Source organism: Formica exsecta, unplaced genomic scaffold, assembly GCF_003651465.1.
Source record: "Formica exsecta isolate Colony F162 unplaced genomic scaffold, ASM365146v1 scaffold31, whole genome shotgun sequence".
Taxonomy (NCBI): domain Eukaryota; kingdom Metazoa; phylum Arthropoda; class Insecta; order Hymenoptera; family Formicidae; genus Formica; species Formica exsecta.
Genome location: NW_021850355.1, coordinates 1,307,091 through 1,333,781, shown reverse-complemented (window position 1 = coordinate 1,333,781; position 26,691 = coordinate 1,307,091). Strand labels below are relative to the sequence as shown.

The window sequence follows — 26,691 nt, the reverse complement described above, 5'->3', positions numbered from 1 at the left end:
TATTTATATCATTATTACTATATAAATTTGTGTTTGCATTTAGTTAATTGAACATTATGAAGTGATCTTATACTATATCTCAAATGCAGCTTTCGGTCCAGTGCAATAATTCGATTCAGTAAAATAAATTATACGCTTCTTTACATATATCGCGTTTTAATATGTGTATTAAAGTATATATCATTTTATGACGTGCATATATGTAATCTTTATATAAATATAAATATAAAAAATAAAATATAAATAAAATTGCAAAAGTTTCAAAAAAATCGGAGGGTTCACCTATTCGGAACTCCACCCAACATTTTTTATTATTATTGCTACTAATAATCTACTTATAATTAATTATTGCGTAAATGCAAAGCTAAATATATTTTCAATTGAGTACAAAATTATGCTATATAGAAATCGTTATATTTTCATTCTTTTTTTTTATCTCAAACATTATTTTATATAAATCTTTCTCAAGAGAACTTGTTTGCTTGAAAATGATTCTTTCTGTCGGGACGGGATTTTAAATAAAACAAGCAAATTGTTTGGCGAGGTTCGGCGGGTTTTGTTCATTGGCATCAAAAGCTTTCATCTCGTAGATTTCTATATAAAAAAAAATTTGCAATTTTGTGAAAAAAATCATAAACATAGCAATATTAATGTTTGCAATTTAAGAAGCGTTTTGGTAGCGTTAACGTTATTAGGTCCAATGCGACACATGATAATATTGCAGTACTATTGACGTTGGAGTATTAACCGAGCACGAAGCATGACTGGTGAGAATTAAATTTCTTTTGTGAAATCTTAATATGTATCAGAAAGTACGGTATATTTTAGAATGAAACCTTAGCAGCAGTTATCGGATCATATCTGCATAACAATATCTGTATGTACCGCAATTTTAGTTACGTTTTCAGGAATTTAACGTCATATTCACAATTGAAAAAAACAATATATTTTGTATTGTAATTTACTGTACAAAACTCACAATTAAATTTATGAAACAAGTTTTTGTTATGTATGTACAGTATTTAAAACTTAAAATGAGATATATATATATATATATATATATATATAATATACGATTAAAAATTACAGATATAAAGTTCTCTTTCAAATTAAATGCTCAATCAAATTAAGAATTAAACGATAAATAACACTTTCTATTCGTAGTATTTACATAACTATTATTATACATATATTAATGTTTCTGTAATGACCATATATTTTCTAGGACATAATCATAAATATAAAAACCTGGTCCGTCGTGCCACACGCGAGGGGAGATTTTTGCGTTTCATTTGCTTGGCCTTGACAATTCTATCGCAGTCATTTGTAGATATTTATTATCGGCAGTAAAACTTTGAGTAATCTTAAGTTATGTTTAATACCAATAAGCCTTAAGCTTGCGATATAATGATAACAATTTCAATTTTTTTATATACTATGATAGAAAATTCCATTTTTTCCATTTGTAAATTTGAGTTTAATTCTATAAATTAATTAGAAAATTTATAAAATTACAAATGTTTACATTTCTTTATTAAAATGTAAATTTTAATGCCTAAAGAATTAAAAGAAAAAAATTATAATCTTTAAATCAAATTTTTGTCATAAGAAACATTCCTTTCAAACGTTTCATATAAAAATGCATTGCATGAGTATATCCAAAAAGAAGTACGATGTTTTTCCTAATCTTTATCGGCATTTAAATATGTTTCAATCGTAGCTCGTGTTTCTAGGATGTTCGAGAGATGACTGGGTATTGAGGAGGAGAGGGCGCAGTGACTTTGAAGGTTGCTGCCACCTCGGTTTGATGGAATGGAGATGAACGGCACCGAAAGCAGCCTGAACGGCACTGAGGTCAATCGTACTTCTGCGCCAATCTTCACTATTGGCACGGATTTTATCACACAATGGTAAGCGCAGGTATCTTTTATTCAAAATGGATAGAGATTAGCATTTGGATAGAATGGAACGCGAGAGCGCGAATGAATGTGAGTTGTAACTTTTCGCAACGCTGCATTGGTAGTCTCTTGGGTTTTTGCAAATTTTAGCATATAGACTGCGGTTGTATCATATAGTTTTTGTTACCATTTCTACGCACGTAAAACTGTCACTGCAATCGGTGTGAATACAATATACGTGCATCGATTATTTTGCGTTGTACGTATTGCGTATGTTACTATAACTCTGATATAGTTTATTATGCTTTTGATATATTATTACAACTTTGAATTGCTTTCGAATTAAAAGTTTTTATGGAATCTAATTTTTAGATAATCACATTTGTTAATCTCTCGGGAGATTTGTAAACTGCAAATAAAAGTTGCGTTGTAGAATTCCCACGCACAAAACGTATCTAAGAAAAGAAAGAGATAACGGTTTAAAATTAATTTTATCTATATTTTTTATTAAAAAATGTTATATTTAAATTAGTTTCTTAAGGGTACCGATTTTTTATATTTTATCGCATCTTACTTTTTCATGGTTACAACGTTTTACTTTTAAATTCTTCTTGCTGACGTATACTTGCACTATGTAACGCTATTCGTTCCATCAATTCCCAACATCCTTGAAAGATTTATGCGCTGTAGAAAATTTGGAACAGACATCGATGGCGTAAAGTTATGCTAATAGGATGACAGTAATTGATATTATTAATTAGCTTATTCTGAATATGTTGTATACTATAATTTACAAAAGTTTTATTCTCTTCACGCAATTGATTAGTTGCACACGATTAATTTCTTAATCAAAATTTTATACATATATTTTTTTAATCAAATGCATTATTTATTAAACTACGTTTTTGTTTCGTGTGTGTAAATTATATTTAAAAAGATTTATGAAAATTAATCTTTGCATTGTGCTAAGTTTAATGTTGACATTTTATTTGCTTGTGGCATGTGCAAACGCTTTGCAAGTGAATTTTACTTATGAAACACAAATGTAATTGTACTGTTATATTAATGCTGCAGTTTGCAACGATTAAATTATAAGCCATATAAATCTTGTTATATTCATTTATTTTACCGTGGATGTAGCTCTTCTATTCAACGCCTGTAACATACATATCATACAATTCATCATTTTAATCAAAACACGCAAGATAACGATAGCGTTTACGTGCATGGTCGTCTGATTAGTTCTGCGAAAATATACTTGCCACCTGCGGTACGATACGGGAGTAAGGTTTGTCGCTGAAAACGCGTTTAGATAAACGATTCGTCATTTGGTGAAATAGCCCTCTTGAATTCCAAGCAACCTCGCCAAGTTATCGTTACCTCTGAGGACTGCTCATTATCGAGGGGTAATAACATCACGCGGCGCGTCTTATACAATCAACGTTCCCCGTTTGTGTTCCCTACTTTGCCGGGAATATCAAGGCTAAAGGAAATGAACTTTCATCGGGGACAGAATTGGAGTAAAAAGAATTCTCTCGGGAAACTGTCCTTTTTTCAAGACAAGACTTTGCTTCAACCTTTTTTTCACCTTAATCCAGCCGAATGGCAAAATGTACGATTGCTGCAAATTCTCTTTGGGAATTGTTATAGTCATTTTTTCACATGATTTATACGGTAATTCAGATTTATTTAGCGCTTACATCACGAGAAAACATCACGTAATTCTGCAATCAAATCTCTCTATTCGATGAATCTGTGTCTTTCACGAAAGGTTATAAAAGAACTATAATAGACTTGTTGCTGAATATATTTCATTGAAAATTATTCAACCTGGAATATTATGTCTACTGTTACATGACTGTTGATTTTCTTGTATTTTTGAATAGTTTAGCATAATGACATTTCACGACAAACAACATTGTATATAATAGCCATTTGCATATATCATCGATATTTCACACGCAAAATGGAATTATGATCAAATGATCGAATGATCGAATTTTCATTATGTAAGTATATATTGCTTGTACAATATTTTGAAATAATTTACATATATACATAATAACGGAGATTTATATGAATGCCGACGTATATAAAATTCTTGTGAATCAATCCGGGTCAAATCGCATCCTTGACCTAGCAGGGCCACGGTAATCTGGCAATGCGACGCGGGGTAAAACATGCGGTTTAGTTGGTTGATGGGCTAGCTCGGCTCCAAATACGTTAAGCACAGGCATACGAACGAGAATACTAGTCGTTATTTAACAACAAAAGAAAAAACCGATGTCGTGTAACGACGCGGAATCACGCGAGCGACGTCGAACGAGCTGTCGGAGCACACGCGATTGAGGTGAAAATTTCGAATATTGCGTGAGTCAACAACGTCGCGACAACGAAAGTCGTCCACTGGAACACATCAATGTATGTCACAATGTACGTGAAATTTTCACATTTGTTAAAAGGCTGTATTATATGCTTAAAAAGGAGAAACGTGATGGGTAAAATGAAGTTAATGTGTGCACAACACACAACGATAATGTGCGTAGATTTTGTCAAAAATTGATCAAATTTTATTTTAACGATTAAATAATATTTATAATTTTGCAATAAATATATTCATATTTCGTGTATGCGTATGATGCCTTGTATATAAGAAAGTATATATCGGTATGAGTTACATTTTTATGCAATATTCAGTGATTTGATCGTAATAACGGATTAAAGTTAAAGTTGCGTTTATACCTGTACATACAATATATATATATATATAATATATATATATATATATATATAAAACGAGTATATGGTATGAAGTTGTGTGACATGATGGGTTATATTTCCCGGATATATTGATTTTCATCGTAATCAGTTAAAGCATAGACTGATATTTTGCATCTTTTATAACACAAAATCTAATGCAACCAAGAACAATTCTCTCATATTAATATTCTCTAGCCCGCGACTATTTGAATTTGTGAGTTCACTCGAGAGCCTAATTTCTTAAATTTGGTAATATTCTCTCATATTATATGTACAGTTATTAATATCTTTTTACAATAATATTCAGCGCTACTTTGACTGAATGTCGATACACACAATAACACAATATACATATTTTATTTTAAAATAATAAAATTGTCTAAAATAATCCATGCTTTCTTTATGATCATTTTTTGTTTTATAGCTTTTGAAAGTTTATTGAACGAATAATAGAAGATTACTAAATTAAAAAAATAATAATAAATTTCATAAAAAAATAAAGAGAAAACATATAACTTCATTCAACATAAATATTATCATATTTAAAGGCAAACGATATAATTAAAATACAATATTTTGCTGACATGATCAATGCTACGATAAAAATACGTTAAATAATATATATATTTGAGTTAATAATAATATCAGTATTTGAGAGCAAATAATCAGAAAGTCTGCAAACAACCTGTGGGAAAAATTTGGCAAAAATACAAAGAAAGAAAAGTTGCTTTTAAAAAACATAGTAGATAAAATGCAGTCACTGCATTCGATATTCGCATCTTTAGCGCGACGATGTTACATGTTAAAATGGGAGCAGAGCCATTAAATGGATCGACTTGTACATCCAATACGAAGCGGTACTATTGTTTCGGTTAACTACGTAAATGACACTCTGTAAAAGCACGAATGGTAGCGTTACCGTCTAGCTAGATGATGCATGCGATTAGCACAGCGCTATTATAATGCGGCGATCAATTGTTATATTATTTTCTGTTTGCTAAGGAATTCTCGCTATGCTCTGGTTGGGTCGTTTATCATCTATTCTTATTTTAATTCTATATTTAATTCTATATAATCTGAAATCTATGGAAATTCGGTATTATAAAATACAATATATTCGCAGTATCTCTAAAAAAAATTCTCCAATCTTCTTTATTTTACAAAAATTGTTTTTTTTATTCTCTTTCTTTTTCCCTCTTTCTGTTATATAAAATCTTCTCGGTGCATTAAAACTTTATTAAAAAGAAGTTTTCTTTTTGCTGTTACTTGTTGGCACTTGTGGATTAAGATGTACGAGTTTAAGTTTAACTCTGCAATTGTATAATAATAAGATAAAAATGTTTAATTTGTCTGACTTAACAATATAAATCGCAAAATTGCGTGCATTGCTTTAATTGTTTTATATGATCGTTCTCTTGCATATTTCCACTTCCCGAGTAGTTACGCCAACGTGCAACAAAATTATCTCTGTCGTTCTCCGGTTTTGTGTACCAGAAGCGACGCACGATTGCAGCGTACATGCAGAGAAAAAATAAAATAGACCGAGCAACGGGAACGACGCTGGGGTACATTGTGATGACACACGGTGAATATTGATTCTCGAATTTTCATTGCTCTGTTGAAGAGAATCGAGAGAAAAATGCATTCTCGACAAGCTGCAGCGGCGCATTTGACTTTTATATCGCGCATATTCTTGTTTTTCCTAGCGATTGGATGTACAACACATCCAAAATCATGGGATATATTTAATTTATCTATAAACTCGCTTACGGTTATGTAGGCGATGCCTCCTGAAAATGTACAAGAGATAGCAATTTTTGCGGATAATGCTCAACGTTCCAGCCGATTGTGGAATGACGTTACTCGTTCTCAATTTTTTTAAACGATGTATAAATATTTTTCACTCAAGAGAGTCGAGAGAAAATTGTTTATTTTTTTCGCAAATACACTGAAAGCTCGCCGCGATTTATAAACACTCTGTACCATATCATGTACTACGATATTAGATATGTACAATATATGGTACACATCCACGGAATGTAATGGGAAATCGATAGCATGTCCAACCTGTGTGAAAAACTGTGTATATGTGTGTTTGTATATATAAAGGTAACCTTTTATAATATTTTTAGAGATAGGAATATATACACACTTGCCAATATATTTAGTCGAGTCTATTGAGCAAACAATCGTTGAAGGACAGAGATTGTATCTTAATATGAAGAAAACGATTAATCATGCATATAACTTTTATGCACAATTTTCACTAAGATGACTTGCAAATTTTTATATCTATGACGCATTAGGAATATATATAAATGGAACGAGTATCTTTATAGATTCCATATTAAAATATGATAAAGTATACAAAAAAATATCATCAGACTTGACGTAAGTATTAATAGATTTATTATTTTAGCTATTATATTTAATGTTATACAATAATAGTATTTAATAGTTTCACGTTATAAAAGATATTGACGCTCTTTTCAAGTCTTATATAACAGACCAATAAACTTGCCACAAACTGTTAATATTTTTTATAATTGACTCAATTAAATTCTTTTTACTGATATGAATAATCTTAATTATTTTAGATACTCGATTAGCATTAAAACAAAAAAAAATTTCTTCTGAAAAGGCATCTCAATCATCGCTAACATATAACAAATCAAATAAGTTTGCCGGACAAAGAATATGTTATATTGTACTCACTTCTCATTAACTTAATTAGTATCCTCATTCTTTTCTCGCATTTATCGCTCGAATATGGCATCACATTTCTTACAAAATTAAATCTAGGCGTGGTTTGTTTACTACGCCTACGATTAATTAACATGGAATAACTTATAATTTCATACATTGTGTAGATATCTACAATATAACAAATATTATATAAAAATATATGCGTGTATTCAAAATTAAGTATACTTATTTTTTTAATACATTGTTTTTAAACCTAATAAGAGACGAAGATCGTCAGCAGATGATGGCAAAAGAACAATCGTATTTAATTACAATAACTATATGAAACAATAAAAGTATACGTTTTAAATTTCGGTATTTCCGATTAAATTCGAAGCGTGCCAATTAAAGGAACGTCTCTTTTATCGATATAAAATTTAAATATAACTTGAGCTATATGTACTATAATATGAATACGATAAATATTTTGCGATCATTTTGCGCACAAAGCCAAATCTGTCTTCCATCGATCTTATCAATCACATTGAAGAGCTGAAAATGTCGAATGCACGTTCAGCGGCCTGATGTCACTTGATTTTTTCATGTACTTCAGGCTGACCATTTCTCCCCACATCATGTTCCGAAAATGTACATCGCGTCAATGATGATGTATTAACTCGTCTATAAGTTATCACATTTCTGCAGATCTCATCTGCAGATCTTCGAGATAGAAACATATTTCTCTCTTGTACAACAAATCGCGTTGAAAACTCAGATAATTCATTATCTAAAGATTTTATCTAAAAGGGAAAATTTTCTATTGGTTACCAGAAAATTTTAAAATAATAGATACATAATGAAAAATCGAAGATTAATGATATAAGATAATCTCAAAATAGCCATTATATTTTTTAGCATGCTAATATTAATGTTTCTTAAACGATAATTTTTGATGTCATCCTTATATTTTCAAATTTCCTTATATTTTCAATATTTACATATTCCTTTTTTTAATTTTGTACTAAAAATTAATTTAATATAAAATGCGATGTGTGTGTGTGTGTGTGTGTATAAAATTGTCGTCAATGCTATCGAGTATATTTTTTATGTGTATAATTTTTACTTGTTAAAGTTTTGGCTATGTGTATTTCTATCTATGTGTAATACAGAATAAACTATCTAATGAGATAGTTTATCACATGAAATATTTTTTTCATAACTTCATAGAAGTTTTTTTGCTTCTAAGTATCTTATATAATAATGTATAATTTTTTTTTATATTTATTATTTTAATAGAATTTTACATAAAATTTTTAAATAAAAAGAAATATTTGGCAGGTGTAGTAAATTAAGGTATAGAATAATTTGTATACTGGTGTCAAAGGTGATTTAAAAATTCTAATAACACGTACTAACGATGACATACAGTCGAATGCACCTGCAATTTCCAACTGAAAGGATGAGACTAGGTTGGGTGACGTGTAATTGGTGGAAATTGATACACGTTCCCTTGTTCGTCGCGTTGGACTCCCGCATGTGTAGTTTCGCGACACGGAATACTTCATCTTGGAAATGTCATCGTAATATCGCTTGCGAGAAAAATTATTATATTGGTCAATTGTGCTTTGTATTGCAATGAAACATAGAAGATGGGTTTAAAAGATTAGTTTTTTACACTCACGAGCAGTTTTGTAATTTTTTATAAGAGAGAGAAACAGAAAAAGAAAAAGAGAAATATCTATAGAATATAATATTCTCAAAGTGTCAAACAATAAAAGCTGGTTATGCAGTCAACATAGATAACTCATAAGTTTCCATTAAATGTAAATAAAATGCAGTATTTCATTTGATTTGTAATTAAAATAACCATGCAACAATTACATTATATGTTACTGCATGCGTAATATACAACACACATTCATTTTTATCAAAAAAATGTTTTTACAGTCGTCACACATTTATGATTCTTATGTAAGAAGATAATTGTGACACACACAGAAAATATTTTTCATATATTTTAACATGTCTCTTTACAAGACTGGTTTCTTATTTTGATCTACTCCCGCATATATGTGTTAGCTCTTATGTCGTTATGTCACAATCAAACTGTACAGAAGTGCGATTAATATGTCCGTGCAGCGATCATATCGAGATTCATGAGATGTAGGTCCAGATATATCTTTTCAATCTATATACACCATTTTCGAAAATTGGTCCAAGGTCATGCTTGCTTAAATCTACGGCCTTTCTGATATCTTTTACTGATCCAACGCTCGTTTTCTACAGTTTTAGACCGCCGTCACATTTTACAAGCCCCGGTAATTCATAATACTAGCCTATTAAAGTTCTTATCAGAATCCTATTATGTAGATAATGGCGTCCTTTGTTTATCTAGCCGGTGTAAGGCGATATTTATCGAGAAAGCAGCCGATTATGAATTACTAGCATTTCCGAAGATAAACTGCCTGTTTGAAAATCAGCAGTATATTTTATCTTTTCGTATAATTATTATTAATGATAAAATGGGAATCTCCCCTGCAAGTAAAAATCAAAATGAATATTGTATTATAAATAGTATACACGATATAAATAGTATTACGATTGTTGGAAAATTTTGTTTACTCACAATCTCTCTGTGGCTTTGTACTGATGATAAAGTTGCATAAGTATGACGACATTGCCATGTCGTCATCGATATAACCGCCGTAGAGATTGCGATTTGCTTTCGAGCACCGTTGGGTCGGGTTATCCGGTGGTTCCAGTGTCACGCCGAGGGCGATCGCGTACGTCAGCGAGAGTTATTAAATAGGTTCGTTCAATTCCCCTTGGGCAATCGAGATTCCCTCTTCTCAGTCTGCTACATCATCGCAGCAACGCTATCATCCCTCGATGCGCCGTAACATATTCCGCTGATATTTATGGAGTTGCGTTTGCCCTCCGCCCTAAAGTGTAAATCCGATTTGATCATTACCCCGTGTTAAGTTCCCGCAAGCCGTTGACAATAATCACGTAGCAACACGAGATATAAAGCGTTTTTCATTTTGCATTACATGCTTTGAGATGCTAGAATCGTCTCACACATGACACATTACAAGCAAACGTTCTGGCGAAAAAATGAAATGTATGAACGGCTTTTTGCTAAGAATAATTTCATTTTTTATTTAAATAAGAAAATATTTAGAAGAAAAGTTCATTCTATATAAAATCTTGATGTAAACACTTATAATTAGATTTTGATTTTTTACTATCTCATAATGTATTGTATCAAGTTATTGCAAACTTTTGTAGACGTTTTGCCTTTACAAAGTTAGAACATATCTGGCGACTCGTAAAGATCTGTTCCTCTTTACCGCTGCAAAATGTAATTTTGGGAAAAACTGTGTCTGAGTTTCTGTACTTCAATCTGCGAACTTACGTGCTGTATCGTCTTTTATTATCAGATAATGAGAAAATAGCAAACAAGGACAAAACAGAAATATAAAATTTATCTGTTCGAGAAAGAGTAGCATAGTATAATATTATTTTTTTTTGCAGAGAATTATATCACATATAAAATATTTTCTAAAAATTATTAGTACCAAAAAAGTATATACATATATGCGCGAATAGATAATTAATTTAATAACATAAATATATCTAATTAATTTGATAAACCGACAATATTATGACAATCTAAATATTAATGTCATGTTATTTTTATTTTATAAAATTATTCTCAAAATATTTTATATTTTATTTATTAAGTTTAAATTATTCTAAAATTTAAATTTATTATTAGAAGAATTTTTTTTGTAAAGATTTTTTAATATAAAAAAGAGCATTGTTTTTTCGAGAAAAAAAGATAAAAATGTGTTACAACAAAGCAGCATCTTTCTCGGATGCATTTTATGATTTTTTTATATCAAACGTAAGATAACTCTTGATTCACGTCAACATGTGTTTGCTTTCTTCGAAAATCGATTTTGAGCTGCTTCGGCTTTGAACAGGATATACTGGAGAATTTGAAGGAAACCATGTCACTTGAAGATGCACCGTTGAGAAGGAACGATGCTAGCTGCTCCAATATCAGCCTGCAGCTATGGGTTACGTATTTCGTGTCTGGCAAGAAAAGTGGGAGCCTTTTGAAATATTCCATCTAGTAACTGGGCTAGAAAATAAAAGTAAAATCTCCCCGATGGGAATTGCGAATGTACTGCAAAGAAAGGATACAAGCGTGACATTACAAATCGGGGTGCTCGGGTCGATCCTGAGAATAAAATGTCAGTAATCAATCAGAAATCGTGAATCATGTTAGTAAGAGCAACACAACGTAATCTTGTTAACTAAAACAAATAATAACAATTAGTAAAATTATTGCTTACACGCAAAAAACTATACATAATATTTTTATGCATTATACAAAGATATATGTATACATATATGAGACTTTTCTATCGTGCAGAGGAATTTTTTAACCAATTTAAAGTTAATCTTATAATTAAAGTTAATAAAAATCTTTCTTATTAAAATCGCTATATTACTTTTAATAATTTTGTAAGTTATAAATTGTCTGTATGTATGTGTAATATTTTTTGTTGCAATAAAGTTTCATTTAAAATTAACTGAGTAATATATAATTTGTTATATCCGTTCGTATATATTTTTTTCTAAAATCTCAAATTGCGTAGCGCAGAGAACTCGTCATCAATTGTACATTTTTGTATTTACTTTGATTTGACGAGCAACGAGTCTAGTTCAGTTTCATCGTTCATTAAACCGAGTTTCTTGCTCGCTGGTATTTACAACGCGCTGGAACGATGCCGACCGGATACTTGTTGCCATCCTTCGCCGTCATTCCATATTTCTGCTTCGCCATATTCTTCCTCGCAATTTTTCCCCGCTTACAACGCGGTCCAACTTTTTATTCACTCCTCTGTTTCAGCCGCCCTCTCAGCAGCCTTTCTCTCTTCAGCGGCCCTTCCATCCGTCCGTATGATCATGCCATTCCACGGCGATGATCCTCTGCTCACCAGGGCTTATGTAGCTTCCACCCCTTTTGCCACCCTCTCTCCGGTACATATACACCGACGAAATGCACTCGCGCACACCTTAAAAGGAACGTACACACAACACGTTCTGCCACTAAGCGTTATTGCGCCACAGTGTTAACGAATGTCCACGCGATTCGATACACCGATTCCCTGTCCATTCGACTGGCAAGATATTGGCGTGTAGCTGGCCTACGGGCTGACAAGTCGCGCTCAATGAATGTGTCAGGGATAATGGATTATATGAATAAAAAGAAATAAATATTTTCCTGTTTATATGCTTTTTAAATATGAATAATTTTTTTAGAATGTTTGTTTGTATGCGCGAAGTTAAACCCTTTGTTTTTATAAATAAGGAATTATGAAAGATAAAATATATATATACATACCCGAAATTGTGTATGTAAAAGGTATATAACCGAAATTCCAAAAACTTTTATAAATTTTTGGAATTTTGGAAGAACTTCCGAATTATTCAATTTTATGAAAAATGTTCTATTGTTTTGTAAATATTAAAATCTCTTTAATTTCTTTAATATAAAACAATCAAATTTTGATCAATACAGATTTTATATTTGTTGCTTGTATTATCTTTTCTTTTTTCATAAAATTTTAATCTATAATAAATTTCAAAATTTACATGTTTATTTATTAAGGATTATTTATTGGAAATACATTATACATGAATAGAAAATTTTTAAAACGATATCATATACATACTATTGTCTGCTTGACATATGGTAGATATTTTTAGCATTAAGATAGCGGAGCTTTATGCGTGGAGCTTCAGAAGGGATATTTTTCTGACGAGAGCTGGTTTCTCCTCGTATATCTTATGATACACTTGTATATATCTCATCTTGACGCTCAACATAACGCCCTTTGCCTTTTCCTTACTGCTTATTTTCTCTCCTGTGATAAAAAGACTTTCTAAAATGTTGGTAGGGTAGAGCGGGGTCAAAAGTAACAATTTGACTTTAGAATTTTATTGTAAAAAAACTATTATAGTAAAAAAAAAAATTTTGATATCCCAAGTTAGCATATTTATTTCACTTTATGGAAATCATAACATTTAAGCCTTGTGATGAATAACATTAAAATTATCAATCAAAAATGAAAGCAAGGAAAAATGTTACAATCGCCCCAGACTCCGGGCCGGTTGTAACACTATTAGGGGTCAATTGTAACAATTTTAAATAATCAAAATTAAAAGTTTTTATTCAACGAAATTATAATAATTCTTCTTATATTAGCAGAATTAAACTAAAATATTCATATTCTTATATAAAAAAGTAGCAAAATAAAGATTTATTCTTTTAAAATTCAGCTTTTTTGATATTAGCAGAAATAAACTAAAATATTCATATTCTTACACAAAAAAATAGCAAAATAAAAACTTATTCTTTTAAAATTTAACTTTTTTATATTAATCATAGAAAACATTAACTTTGTTAACTCAAATTATAACAAGATATAAACATTTTTTTGCTCTTATTTCTAAATAATAATTTTTCAATTAGAGTAATAGGAACACAGTATCATTAAGAACTATTAATACAAATAGAGATTACTCTGCATCACAGTTATGACAAATATATAAGTCATTTATATATTATATAAATTATATCCTGTCAGTCTTTCTAATCTTAGTACGAGGCATTCTGAAATAAAAATAGTTTACTTATAATCCAAAATGAAATAAATTGCATCAGTCGGAGTCGGTTGTAACGTTACATTCGACCCCAGACAATGATGTTACAATCGTCCCCGACTATGTTTGTCAACTTTGATTTAAAATTTTTAATGATAAAATATCAAAAATGGATATGCAACAATTATTATAATATACAAAAATAACTAAATCTAAATATAAATAAAAAAAAAAGAGCTTACTTGCGGTAGAAATATTTATATTCAAAATTTAGCACACTCGGAAAAAGATACTTTATGACCTCGAAAATATATTTTCGTCACTGTACACGTTCACTCAGTACCGAGGCCGCAGACGTATTGAGACATGTTGTAGGTTGTTTAGCTTCATGCACTGACCAACGCACGTGTATATATCTACTATATATCTATAGATATTTGAGTTGTTACTTTCGCCCCGTGTTACTTTTGACCCCGCTCTACCCTACTCCGTGCTTACGCAAATGATAGGAAGTAGCTGCTGTAGTTTGCATTATTTTATAATAGATCGAGTTAGCTTGTGTAGTTAGAAAAGGGTGCTCAATTTCGCAAATATTAAATTATAAGTTTTTTTTTCATTATGTCATCTAATTCAAACTGATAAATTAGTTTGTAATCTTATCTGATAAAAAATAAGAACATTTTTACTTAAAATTGTTAAATAATTAAAGAGGCGTATTTTTTGCAAAATAAGGAACTTAATTAATTGTTCATCTGTGATATACTTGCGCATTACTAAATATTATAATATTGTAAAAATAACAACTTATTTCCAAATAAAAATTATATATAAAGCAAACATTATATAAATTTTGAAATATATAAAAAATTGGGATTATTAATTATTAATTAAAGACTAATTTTTAAAAATTAATTAAATAAATAAAATTGATTTTATTTATAAAATTTTAATAAATCTGTTTTTTATATATGTAATTATTCCATACAATGATCAACAAAAAAAACTATTTAATATGATATTCTGTAAAAACAAATTTTTATTTTTATATAAAGATTTGACTTTCTGTTATTTTAATATTACTAGTTTCAATTCTTTTTTACATAAACAAAACGGCTGAATTTTGAGATAATTACAGATGGTTGGTTGTTTTTTATGGACGGTTTCACAATAGCTTCGTAAAGTAGAAGTACAGCAATAACGAGGACAAGTATTTACAAATGATTTCACGGTAGGTCTATACAAGGAGGATGCTCACGAATAACGAGGACAAGTATTTACTCTGGGGAACATTGAAACAAAGAATCTCATAGCACATTCTTTATTCTCGCGGTTTCCTTAGATACTTGCGCTGGGGATTTGCCGTCGCAATAACGTTAACATGGGATTCATCAATTTGTAAAATTTGCTGAAGGTGAAGTTAACGTATAATGAGAATAGAGAGACGTTCTCTTGCAAATTTTAGCAAACATATAATCAAAAATATTCAGACTTAGATAGAATTGAAAAATTGCATAATATGTACAGATAAAGCTAATGAAGCAAATATTTAGTTTACATAAAAATGACGAAACATAATTTTAATTTATCTGTTATATATTTCAGCTTTGAAAACTTGTATATAATAAATTTGCATAGAATTCAATTTTGTAAATTTGCAATTTTTTTTCGTAAAAATGGGTCTTTGCTATCAAAATAGTATTATTATCCTACGCAAATTTAATGCCAATAATGTTAAATAAACACGAATTATACATATATATATATATATATATATATATATATTAATTAATTAAAAAATAATTTTATACATTTGTGAATAAATCCATGATGATTCTATAAACTCTATTATATTAATTAAGTGAGAATACTGGCAGATAAGAGCCAAGGCGCTGGTATTGGTGCGCGAACTTATTATTTCCAAACTTTACCAATAAATGTGCATTAAAAATGGTAAAAACCGTTTTTTGATCCACCTTCAGCATGGATATAAATATGTAAAAAATAAATCGGAATTTTAAAACCCGACATGTACAACATTTGTTGTCGCAATCAAATTTAAAATTAAAATTAATAATCAGAAAAAAGGCTTACTAAAACCCGCGTAGAATCAGTACAAATTAGTAGATAACGTCCAAACGCCATCGCCACGCGTCGATGATTTATAATATAATCAATACAAAAATATAATATAATCTATTATATGTATTATAATATGTAGCGTACGGGTAGAAATATGTTCCCGATGATTAGTAGATTATATGCACAAAAATTAACATTATCCGTTTATTATGTCAATATGTTCTATGGTTATACATATAATATTTGACGTTCCTTGAATGCAGAAAATTCCTTTGACGTTGAAGAAAGCATGATAATCACGGTAATCATACATTTGAACAATTTTATCCCCCATGAGAACTTTAGCTCATAATCAGTCGAACTTCAGACGCGATAATCTATGACTCGTGTTCTCCACTGAAATGACCTGTTAAGCTAGCGTTGAAGTTCTCATTCAACGTTACAATAGTATGACATGGGGTTGGCAAGTATCCGGAACTACATTGGCAGCTCATATATAAAGTGTTTGCATTATTTTACTTCCAGGTATCAGATTGAATCTCTACTTTCATATATGAGAAATATGTATATATATGCATATTACATTATCAGAAATTTATATTATCAGGTTGATGAATATTATATTATCAGGTTGATGAATATTATCAAATTTAAAAATAGAATTTTGTTTCGTGTCAATATTAAATGTTAACTAATAATTACTTTGTTTTGTGTACTAAAGTCGTATTGATTAAATATTTATATACTTGTTATACGCTTTTTTTGTGTTGTTTTACACATACATACATACACATACACATACACACACACACACACACACACACACACACACATACACACACACACACACACACACACACACACATACACACACACACACACACACACACACACACATACACACACACACACACACACACACACACACATACACACACACACACACACACACACACACACATACACACACACACACACACACACACACACACATACACACACACACACACACACACACACACACATACACACACACACACACACACACACACACACATACACACACACACACACACACACACACACACATACACACACACACACACACACACACACACACATACACACACACACACACACACACACACACACATACACACACACACACACACACACACACACACATACACACACACACACACACACACACACACACATACACACACACACACACACACACACACACACATACACACACACACACACACACACACACACACACACACACATTTTCTTTATTTATTTTATATATTTAAATCGAAAAATCTGTAACATCGGCATACATATATAGAATATGTATATTAAGAATTCACGAAACAATTAATTATATTAAAATATTAAATAAAATTGACAAGAGAGAAAAACAATGATAAAATTATAAATATGAAAATATGTAAAATCTAAAATCGTTGTAAAAGATAGTTATTCTCTTTAACAAGCAATTGAAACAGTTTTAACGTGAATAAGTTCCTATATATTTCTTTGATCTGCAAAAGAATAAATTTGATAAATAAAATAACAAAATAGATAAAGAGAATGATATAAAATTAAATGTATCTTAAAAATAAGAAAACAAAAATGTATAAAGAAGCTTTTATATTATTTATCAATAAAAATAACTATTTTTTAAGGTTTTTTTGATTTATCAAAAAATGCGTATGGGAGAATGATTAAAGGACAGCATGCGCTTTGAAGCGGTTAGATATCAACAGACAGTTTGATAGCTCTAATTCAAAGCAAATCTTTGTTACAAATTACGAAAAAGGAGACTCTCACGCGCAATTTTAGACCATGTGAGATTCGGATCGACTGCTTGAATGATTTAAAAACACGCTCGCCCTCTTTAAGGCGTACTCTGTCGCTTTTTGTCTACCGGCGATGAGACTGGCGCGGGGGTTGAATGTGGTTCCATTCATGCTTATTTCAAGCTCATTGTGCGCCTGGTGTATTCAGCCTTTGACTTGCTTCTCGTGTTACCGCTGCAACGACGCTCCAGAAAGTATAGGGCCGTATATGTCTCGCGCTGTGTAGAGAATCAGGAAATGCCGGTGTCACATTTTCTTCGATGGTAACAACAAACATGCAGCCACGACGAAGGAATAGGAACATTGTGATTCATCGAACTATCGAACTTCTCTCTATGCGTAAAACGTGAATTTACACGTGTGAATAGAAATAGCTATATCGAGCATAAATTGAATTATTCTAAAAAATTAAAGTGAAAAGAAAAAATTAAAAGTGATTATGTCTCACGCAAACTTTATCTATTTCTATAAAAGCTGCAATATTTGTTTAATTTTATATTAATGACAATAACTGACAAAATAATTTTTCTGTTGTATAATGAATTTTTCATTCAATTTTCTACGTCGATACTGATATATCCGACTTTCTATTTTTCATGTACGGCAATTAATAATAAAAAAACTTCATTGTTTACATTATTAGGAAGCTAAAGAGACAACGAGAGCGTCTATGTCGGTACGTGTACAACCAGATTTTGACAGCAGAATGTACCCAGTTAAATAGAACATGGCCTGACCCGGATGACCCGCGCTGGAACAGCGGTGAATACGCGGAACTTCTGCCCGACTGGTTCCCGACGAACGCGACGAATATCTCGGCTTTCGGAAATGCAACGACTTCGTCGACGTTGGGTAATGTGATTGAGATTAAGTTACACATCATGCGATTTGCGCAGGATGTATCATAAGCTATGTAGGAAAGATTTACAAACAAAATACTTTCTTTTATGAAAGCGCATGACCGTTTGTCCAAATATGTTAAATTTTTATGCAAATATTAATATTCGTTAATACTATATCGTTTTATCATAAATATATCATATTAATATCATTCATCGATTAACAATTTATATGTTGCTCTCTAATAAAGCTTTACATCTATCAAACAGATATATCTCTGACACCCGTTTTGCCACCATTCACGCTCTGGCAGACGATCTTGATTGCTATCTGTCTGGCAATATGCATACTGCTAACTATTGGCGGTAATATCCTCGTTCTTCTGGCATTCATTGTAGACAGAGCCATCAGACAACCAAGTAATTATTTCATCGCGTCATTAGCTGCCACTGATATGCTTATCGGTAAGTTCCACGGTACTTCCGCATTTTTTCTTCTCCCCTTAAAGTAAACGTTGCGTCATTTTATAAAAGCGATATCGTATCAGCGTCTGAGTTTGAATATATCCTGAGATATATAGATCTAAATCACACGCACAGCTATATGTATCACGAACAAATATTGTCATAAATATCTGGAAAAAAGAACTATAAAAATATATATGCATTATTTTTACAAAATAAATAAAATGTTTTTATAAATTAATACTTGTATAAATAAATGTAAAGTTTTAAAAGGTATTATTTAATAATTTCATAATCTTTGAAATATCAATAATTAATTTCTTGAAAAGGTGATTTCCCAAAGGTTGTGTCAAATTTAATATCATTAATAAATATGATAAGTCCGTATGATAAGATCCAGTATAATTTCTTTTATACACATCTTATGTAACTTTTACGAAAATTATATTGCAGCATTGCTTATCGTAAAAAATAATTTATGTTTCTACAAATATATATTTCTATATTAAATTTTTTCCTGATTTCGTTCATTTCAGTTGCGATACTAAATATGATCGCTATTTACGTATGGATAGACTCGCTATGTTAATTTATATTCTTTGATATTGAATACGATGTTCTGGCATCACAATTGTTTGACAGAATTTCTAATGCAAATTCACTAATTATGAGCGGAAGCCCGTATATTCATCACGATGAGAATCATAGAGATGTAATTTCGTTATCGCGAGACCCCTGTTCGGATACAGAATATGCGCGATCAGATACACACAGCAACAGAAATTAATTATATAGGTAACGACGTAATTGTTGTACAGGCACCGTGTCGATGCCATTCTACACGGTCTACGTGCTAATGGGATATTGGAATCTAGGACCTCTTCTCTGCGATCTATGGCTGTCAGTGGATTATACGGTATGTCTGGTGTCTCAGTACACCGTTCTGTTAATCACAATCGATCGATTCTGCTCGGTAAAGATAGCTGCGCAGTATCGCAGCTGGCGGACGAAGCAGCGCGTAATCTGGATGGTAACTATCACCTGGATCATACCGGCGCTACTGTTTTTCATCAGCATCTTCGGCTGGGAGCATTTCATCGGTTACAGAGATTTAAACCCAGGCCAATGTGCCGTACAGTTCCTCAAGGATCCGGTGTTCAACACCGCCCTGATAATCGGATATTATTGGACAACATTGATTGTCTTGTTCATTCTTTACGGCGGCATATACAAGACCGCTTACGACATGCAGAAGAAGAGCGAGGCTAAGCAGCGCAAGATGCAATCGATGGTCGCGTTGAGTGCCGGCGCAATGTCCGGTATGGCCGGTCGTGCCGCCGGTATAGGTATTTCCAAGACTCAGAGCACCTTGTTGAGCCAGGACAAGCCGAAGATCGGTGTCACATCGATGGACGATGATGCCGCTGGCGCGGACGCGACGGCTACGCAGAAAACGGTCACAAAGACAGCCGATGCCGTCGGATGCGCACCGGATGCCGCAAATAAGAATGTCATCGCGAACATCACGGTGATGGAAACTGAAAAATCCGAACGCTCCAGCAGCCCCGCGTTTGATTCTGACGAGGAGAGCACCGTTGGCACCTCTCAGCAGCTCAACACCATTAGAAAACGATCCTCGTTGGCGGGTTTGGTAGCCCAGTCCGGCGCTCTTCAGGTTTTCGCCGCCAACGGACGCCTAAACGGCATCGTGCCAGTCAAGGTCGAGCTGAGTGTGCCAACGGCGAGGAGATTGTTGCCGACGAGTCCTACGCGCGACATGGCGACACAAAAAGCTCAAACACTGCCCAAGATACAGGAGTTGAATTTCCTGGACACCGACAATCCCGTCGAGCCCGACAAATCCAGCAGTCGTACGCTGACACCCGAACAGTCCTTAAAATCGAACGATGCCGATGGCAATCAACAATCGACTCCCTCGGTCGAGGCGACGCCGCTTGCTCAACTTAAACGTGCGTCGATCAATAGCGTTCAACAGAACATCATACCGCCGCCTACGCAGTTCCAGAGTAGCCCGCCCGTGTCGGACAGTCCGACGACGTCTTCGTCAACCGACAGACCCAAATCGTTGATCGTACGTTCCTACGGTCAAGGTACATACGATATCCTCACCGGTCTTGACGGCGGTGATCTGCGATACATGGACGAGAGTTCCATCATTCTGCCTAGTCCTTCTTATGAGAGTCCACCGTCTTCCTTCTCTTGCAGTTTGGCGAATCCACTGTCAACAGCACCTCCATCGCCCATTCTGGGTAACGCCATGGCAGCCGGCGCGAGCACTAGTTTATTACAAACTGCTCTTATCAGAGCAACGGCACAGCAAGCTGGTACCAGTCAACTAGTGCAGATCGCGCAAAACAAACAGCATCATCAACCAACAATGTCGAACGCATCAAGTCAAACGCATCCGCCGCGCGTGTTCATCACACATCAAACCAACGTCGCGTCGCAGACGTCGCCCACTGTCAGCAAGGTACACACGGAAGTCTCTGTCAACGTCGACAAGACAAAGCGTCAACCCGTTACAACGGTGGTCACAACGGCCATAGCTGTGCCGCTGGATTCGTCTAACAGCCCGACGGATCGATTCTCGGATCAGCCTACCAAAGCGAGTAGTAATCCACCACAAAACTCGTCGTCTAGCAGCATAATGCCGACGGCCTCGGCTACAAACAGTCAGGAAACAAAGATCCAGTCTAAAAAGAAGGAAACCACATCAGACGTGGAGCTAAACGGTTCCAGACGGGATTTCGTCAAGTCCATCGGAAAACGATTGAAGGCTAAGACGCAGAAGAAGGATCTCACAATAGGTCGGCAGAAATCTCGAACGGAAAACAGGGCGCGTAAGGCCTTTCGTACAATATCCTTCATTTTAGGCGCGTTCGTCGCTTGCTGGACCCCTTATCACATATTAGCGCTGGTGGAGGGATTCTGTGCAAATCCACCGTGTACGAACGAGCATCTCTTCATGTTCTCATATTTTCTGTGCTACGCCAATAGTCCTATGAATCCATTTTGCTATGCTTTGGCGAATCAGCAGTTCAAGAAAACCTTCACCAGGATACTGAGAGGTGATCTGCATATGACGTAAGGCACCGCGAATTGTTCGAGGATACTCTTGTCTCGATAATGTAGCTAATTGTACACGGACACTTTTTGCAGAAAAGATGGCCTTCCATACTTGATATTGAATTATACTCATACATCTATAAAATTGTGTTGAACTTCGGACAATAATAAAATGAGAATAATATGTTAAGACTCGCCGGCAAAGTCGGATGTTACCCGCCTTTTGTACATAATGTATCGTTAGCGCGCACAAGCTGATCAAAAATCATATTCGTATGTATTGTATATATGCCGTGTATACATGCGTGAATATATTTGTTAATGTGTGTAATCTGTAATGTGCTGAAAATGTGCGCGTAGGCATACATGTACAAGTAGTGTTAAGCAAACTTATATGTGTATTATTATAATAAACACGTTGATCTGAATCGAATGCATTCCTAATACTTGCGATTCAAACGGAATAACGATTCGTATGTTAATACCGTAAAGAGAGCTTGCGATATTTAACGCTACGTAGGACGCACGTTACATAATTAAAATAATATAATAATGAAGTTAAGTAGTAAGTTATAGCCGTATAAACGAACGAAAATATCGTTTATCACGAAAGACGAAGAGTGATGATATTAAGTATATAAAAGACATTACCCGACTATATATTATAAAACACTTTGCCGTTTTGAATAGATAACCGTTATGCAGTAATCGTAGAATGTTATCACGGTACGTTATATATTAATTTTCGTCTCAAATATTTCACGTATTATTTAGCATGTTATATTTTTTTACAAACAACGAATCAGCTCGAGGTAGCTCGTCTTGTAGAAGTACCGGGCAATTGACGATTTTCTTATGGCTCTCGCGATCATAGATCGGAATATGCACTGCCTTGAGATGGCCTAATGCGCAGGCCTTTCTTCTTCGAATTTTGTGACACTTGGCACTGTTCATACAAACGAGCTCCCATCGATATCTGATTAATATTTTGTAGCATTAAGTTTGTATCTGTTATGGCACAGAAAATAAAAGTATTTTGTCTTAATGAATATTTAAAATGATTAAAATATTAAAATTATTGGATTATTTAGCTAATATGTTAGCCAATTACGTATTTTCATTTGAATAATTTACATGCTTTATTATGCAATATTTTATAAGCCATTTGTATTATTATTATATACATGTATAAATTATATTTTAATTATAAAATTTATTACACAGGTATAAACAATTAGTAGAAATCATTAGCAGACTGTGATTATAGCTTGCGGCATTATAAGCTTTACTTCAATATTGTTTACCTTTAAAAACAATGTTTAATCTTTCTTATTCCAAGCGCATATGTATCTCGCGGTTACCGCAAATTGTTAAAAGATGGAAATCGACAAATTATAGCAATTAATTCATATCCATATATCTTGTCATATTTTAATAATATTCACACAAAGAGATTACCTTTTCACATCATTTTTATATTTCAATGCAAATAAATCAAATACAGTTACATGCAAAACTTCAGAAAATCAAAATTATAACTCTTATTAATTAGTAGAAATAAGATATATAAAAATGTATTATATATATATAATATATATTAAAAATATATGTTTGTGGTATAAATTGATATAAAAACGACAAACAGTTGATAAATTAGTCTAAATTTTACACATTGCGTCAGATTATAGAATTAATAACAGTTGAGAAAGTAAATGGATAAAATTAATTCACACATTTTTACATTAGAATCTTACATTTTTACAAAAATTGAGTTATTACAGCAAATAAATTATTAATTTCCGTTTTATCATTTTTATTATTAATTTATTAGTTTGATAGTAAAGTGCACTTATCATTTAATGATCTATGTGCAATATTTATTACATCTAACTATTATAACTATCAATCAAACTCTAATATTAAAAATTTTTAAACAAATAAATAACACATTTTCTTCATCTAATTGCTTTTTCACCTTCATATCAATGTACATTTTGAAAAAAGGACAATATATTAAACTGGATATATCACCAATATATCTTAAAGATTACTTTCAATTAATTGTTGCTTAAATAAAAATCTGACAACATGTCAGTCTAAATAATTTAAACTCTAGAACTATTATATATGAACTCTTGTTACATATGCTATAAAGTTAGGCGAATAGGAAAGGTACTTAATAAAGGTTTCACGACTTTAAGCTTGTGTCGATTTTTGTGAGAGATGCACTGCTTCCCTATATTCCTATTTCTACGTTTCGTAAATTTAATGCATCTAAAAACCAATATTGTTTTTAATTGTGTCGATCAATTGGAAGTAATCACAGACGGTTTTTTTATTATATTGTAAACTCTATTGTATAGTTTTTTATCTATATATATAATGTTATGTACGCATATATATGCGTATATGCAATATTATTTCGCTCGTAAATTCATTGATATTTCTGCTGCAGCATCTTATCACTAAAAGCGCGTCATGTTCTTCCATAAAAAGTACAGAGTGTCCCAAAGCAATGAGATTTTATATTTACATTGCATGAATGGTTTGACATTTTGGAACCACTACGAGAATGTTTTGGCACTTTGGATATCTTCCGAAATTCACTGCCAATAGTGAGAATTACTATGTTTTCTCATTACGCTAAATATATCTATCAGCTATAAATATACATGATATGTATTGAGGTCATCTTAACATCAAAATGACAGATCTATAATCAAAAAGTTTTATTTGTGCATAAGAACATTAATAGAGTCTCAATTCAATTTGATTATGTCCCCAACATATAAATTATTTATTCGCGTAAAATATTTTGTGTAAATTAATGATATATTTACATTATGCTTTTCTAATATTACGAAGTTTTTCAGTATGCTCTTTGCTACACGCGTATATCACTCTTCATTTAACAACAATAGCATGATGATAAAGCAAAGAATAAGAAAATATGCGAAAATAATTTTTCGTAAAAAAAGATCGTTATGATATTAATCAATATCGGAAAAAATCGTGTCGCGGTATATCTTCTGCTACATCTTTGCTATTTTAGAGCGCAATTGTTGAGCGCTATTGCGATTAGTAATAGAAGAAAGCGTAAAAAATTGTTATGTGTGCGTGTGTGCGTGTACTTTGTCAATAAAAGGTCAGCTTGTATCGAAATATTTCTCTGAACGGCAGATTTCTCGATACAATCAATGCGATAATGTAAATGATATTTTGCCGTTCAAAGGCTTAAGTCCAAAGATCAGCTTAACTGATCGAGAAGGAAACGATACGTCGCAGCTATATAGTAAATTTTTCTGTATGATATGTAGTCTATATTTAAATAAATGATAAAAGTGCGGGCACAAATAACGGTGCGTTTATTGTACAGAGATAACAGACTTTGTAGAAAAATAAAAAAACTAAGTTAATATAAAAGCGAGCGCTGTATTGTGTGTAGCATGTATACATATGTACGTAGCGTGATGATGAATAGACAGTAAAGGCTGTAGTGTTAAAAAGAGAAGGAAAACCGGTAGACGGTGCAATATCTAGCGAAGAAATATAATTAGCTCTAGGCATTAGCACGATTAAAAGAAGCGCAGATAACAAAAATAGCCGTATATATAAAGCCTATATGAAACCGTATAAAAAGCATAATATTGTCTAGATCATCGATATCGCGGAGAAAATATTCGCGCATTATATTTCTCTCTCGCAGTCAAGATTTTATTGTAGATTGTTTATTGTGGATGAAACGGATGATCATCAAAATTGTGCACAATTGAACGGAAAATGTATGATTAATGTATATTTTATGCTCGATCAATTTCAATTCAATTCCATTGTGAAAAATTCAAATAATGAACTTTCCATTTGTAAACAACTTATTTAAAATGCGAATAAGTCTTGTTAATTTTCATAGCTATCTCATTTGCCTAAATTATATCGAAATGTGCCTCAGATTTCTTGTGCGTTTAGCAAAAATAATTTTCTTGAAATTAAAAAAACATATTGTGTGTGTAGAATACCAAAATATTAATAGAGAATTTTTTAATACCATTAAACGATAAATTGAGTATTTAGAACATTTATTTCTAATATCTTAACAATTATAATATCTTGTAATGTACATGATAATGTAAGCACAATATTAATTTGATATAATTATATAGTATTATTTCATAAACAGCTTTTTCAACCAAAAAACAGCGCGAGATCAAATTAAGAATACACTTATTATTAAATCATAGACAATCCATGTTGCTTGTTCAATAATCTTGATTTTAAGAATCTTTAAAAGCTAATGTTTTAATTAATAACATTTTAATAACATTTAGTTCCCGTTTA

At 32.2% G+C, this 26,691-nt stretch overlaps 1 protein-coding gene and 1 long non-coding RNA gene across 3 annotated transcripts in view; both read left to right on the top strand.

The window, feature by feature from the left end:
- LOC115237782 (muscarinic acetylcholine receptor gar-2) overlaps window positions 1-23,944 on the top strand; it is a 37,578-nt gene extending 13,634 nt beyond the window's left edge. The window contains exons 2-6 of one of the 2 annotated variants that reach the window (XM_029811056.1): window positions 1,734-1,910; window positions 18,609-18,817; window positions 19,075-19,269; window positions 20,088-20,185; window positions 20,249-23,944. In XM_029811056.1, the coding sequence (XP_029666916.1) occupies window positions 1,813-1,910; window positions 18,609-18,817; window positions 19,075-19,269; window positions 20,088-20,185; window positions 20,249-22,378 (2,730 nt within the window). In that variant the 5' untranslated portion in view covers window positions 1,734-1,812 and the 3' untranslated portion in view covers window positions 22,379-23,944. Of the gene's footprint in view, window positions 1-1,733; window positions 1,911-18,608; window positions 18,818-19,074; window positions 19,270-20,087 lie in introns of both variants that reach the window. The other variant, XM_029811055.1, reaches the window with a different exon arrangement.
- Window positions 4,085-7,569, top strand: LOC115237785. The gene is made up of 3 exons (XR_003884397.1): window positions 4,085-4,331; window positions 6,099-7,049; window positions 7,256-7,569. It is a non-coding gene; the product is annotated as an uncharacterized LOC115237785 (long non-coding RNA).
- Window positions 23,945-26,691: the final 2,747 nt, after the last annotated feature.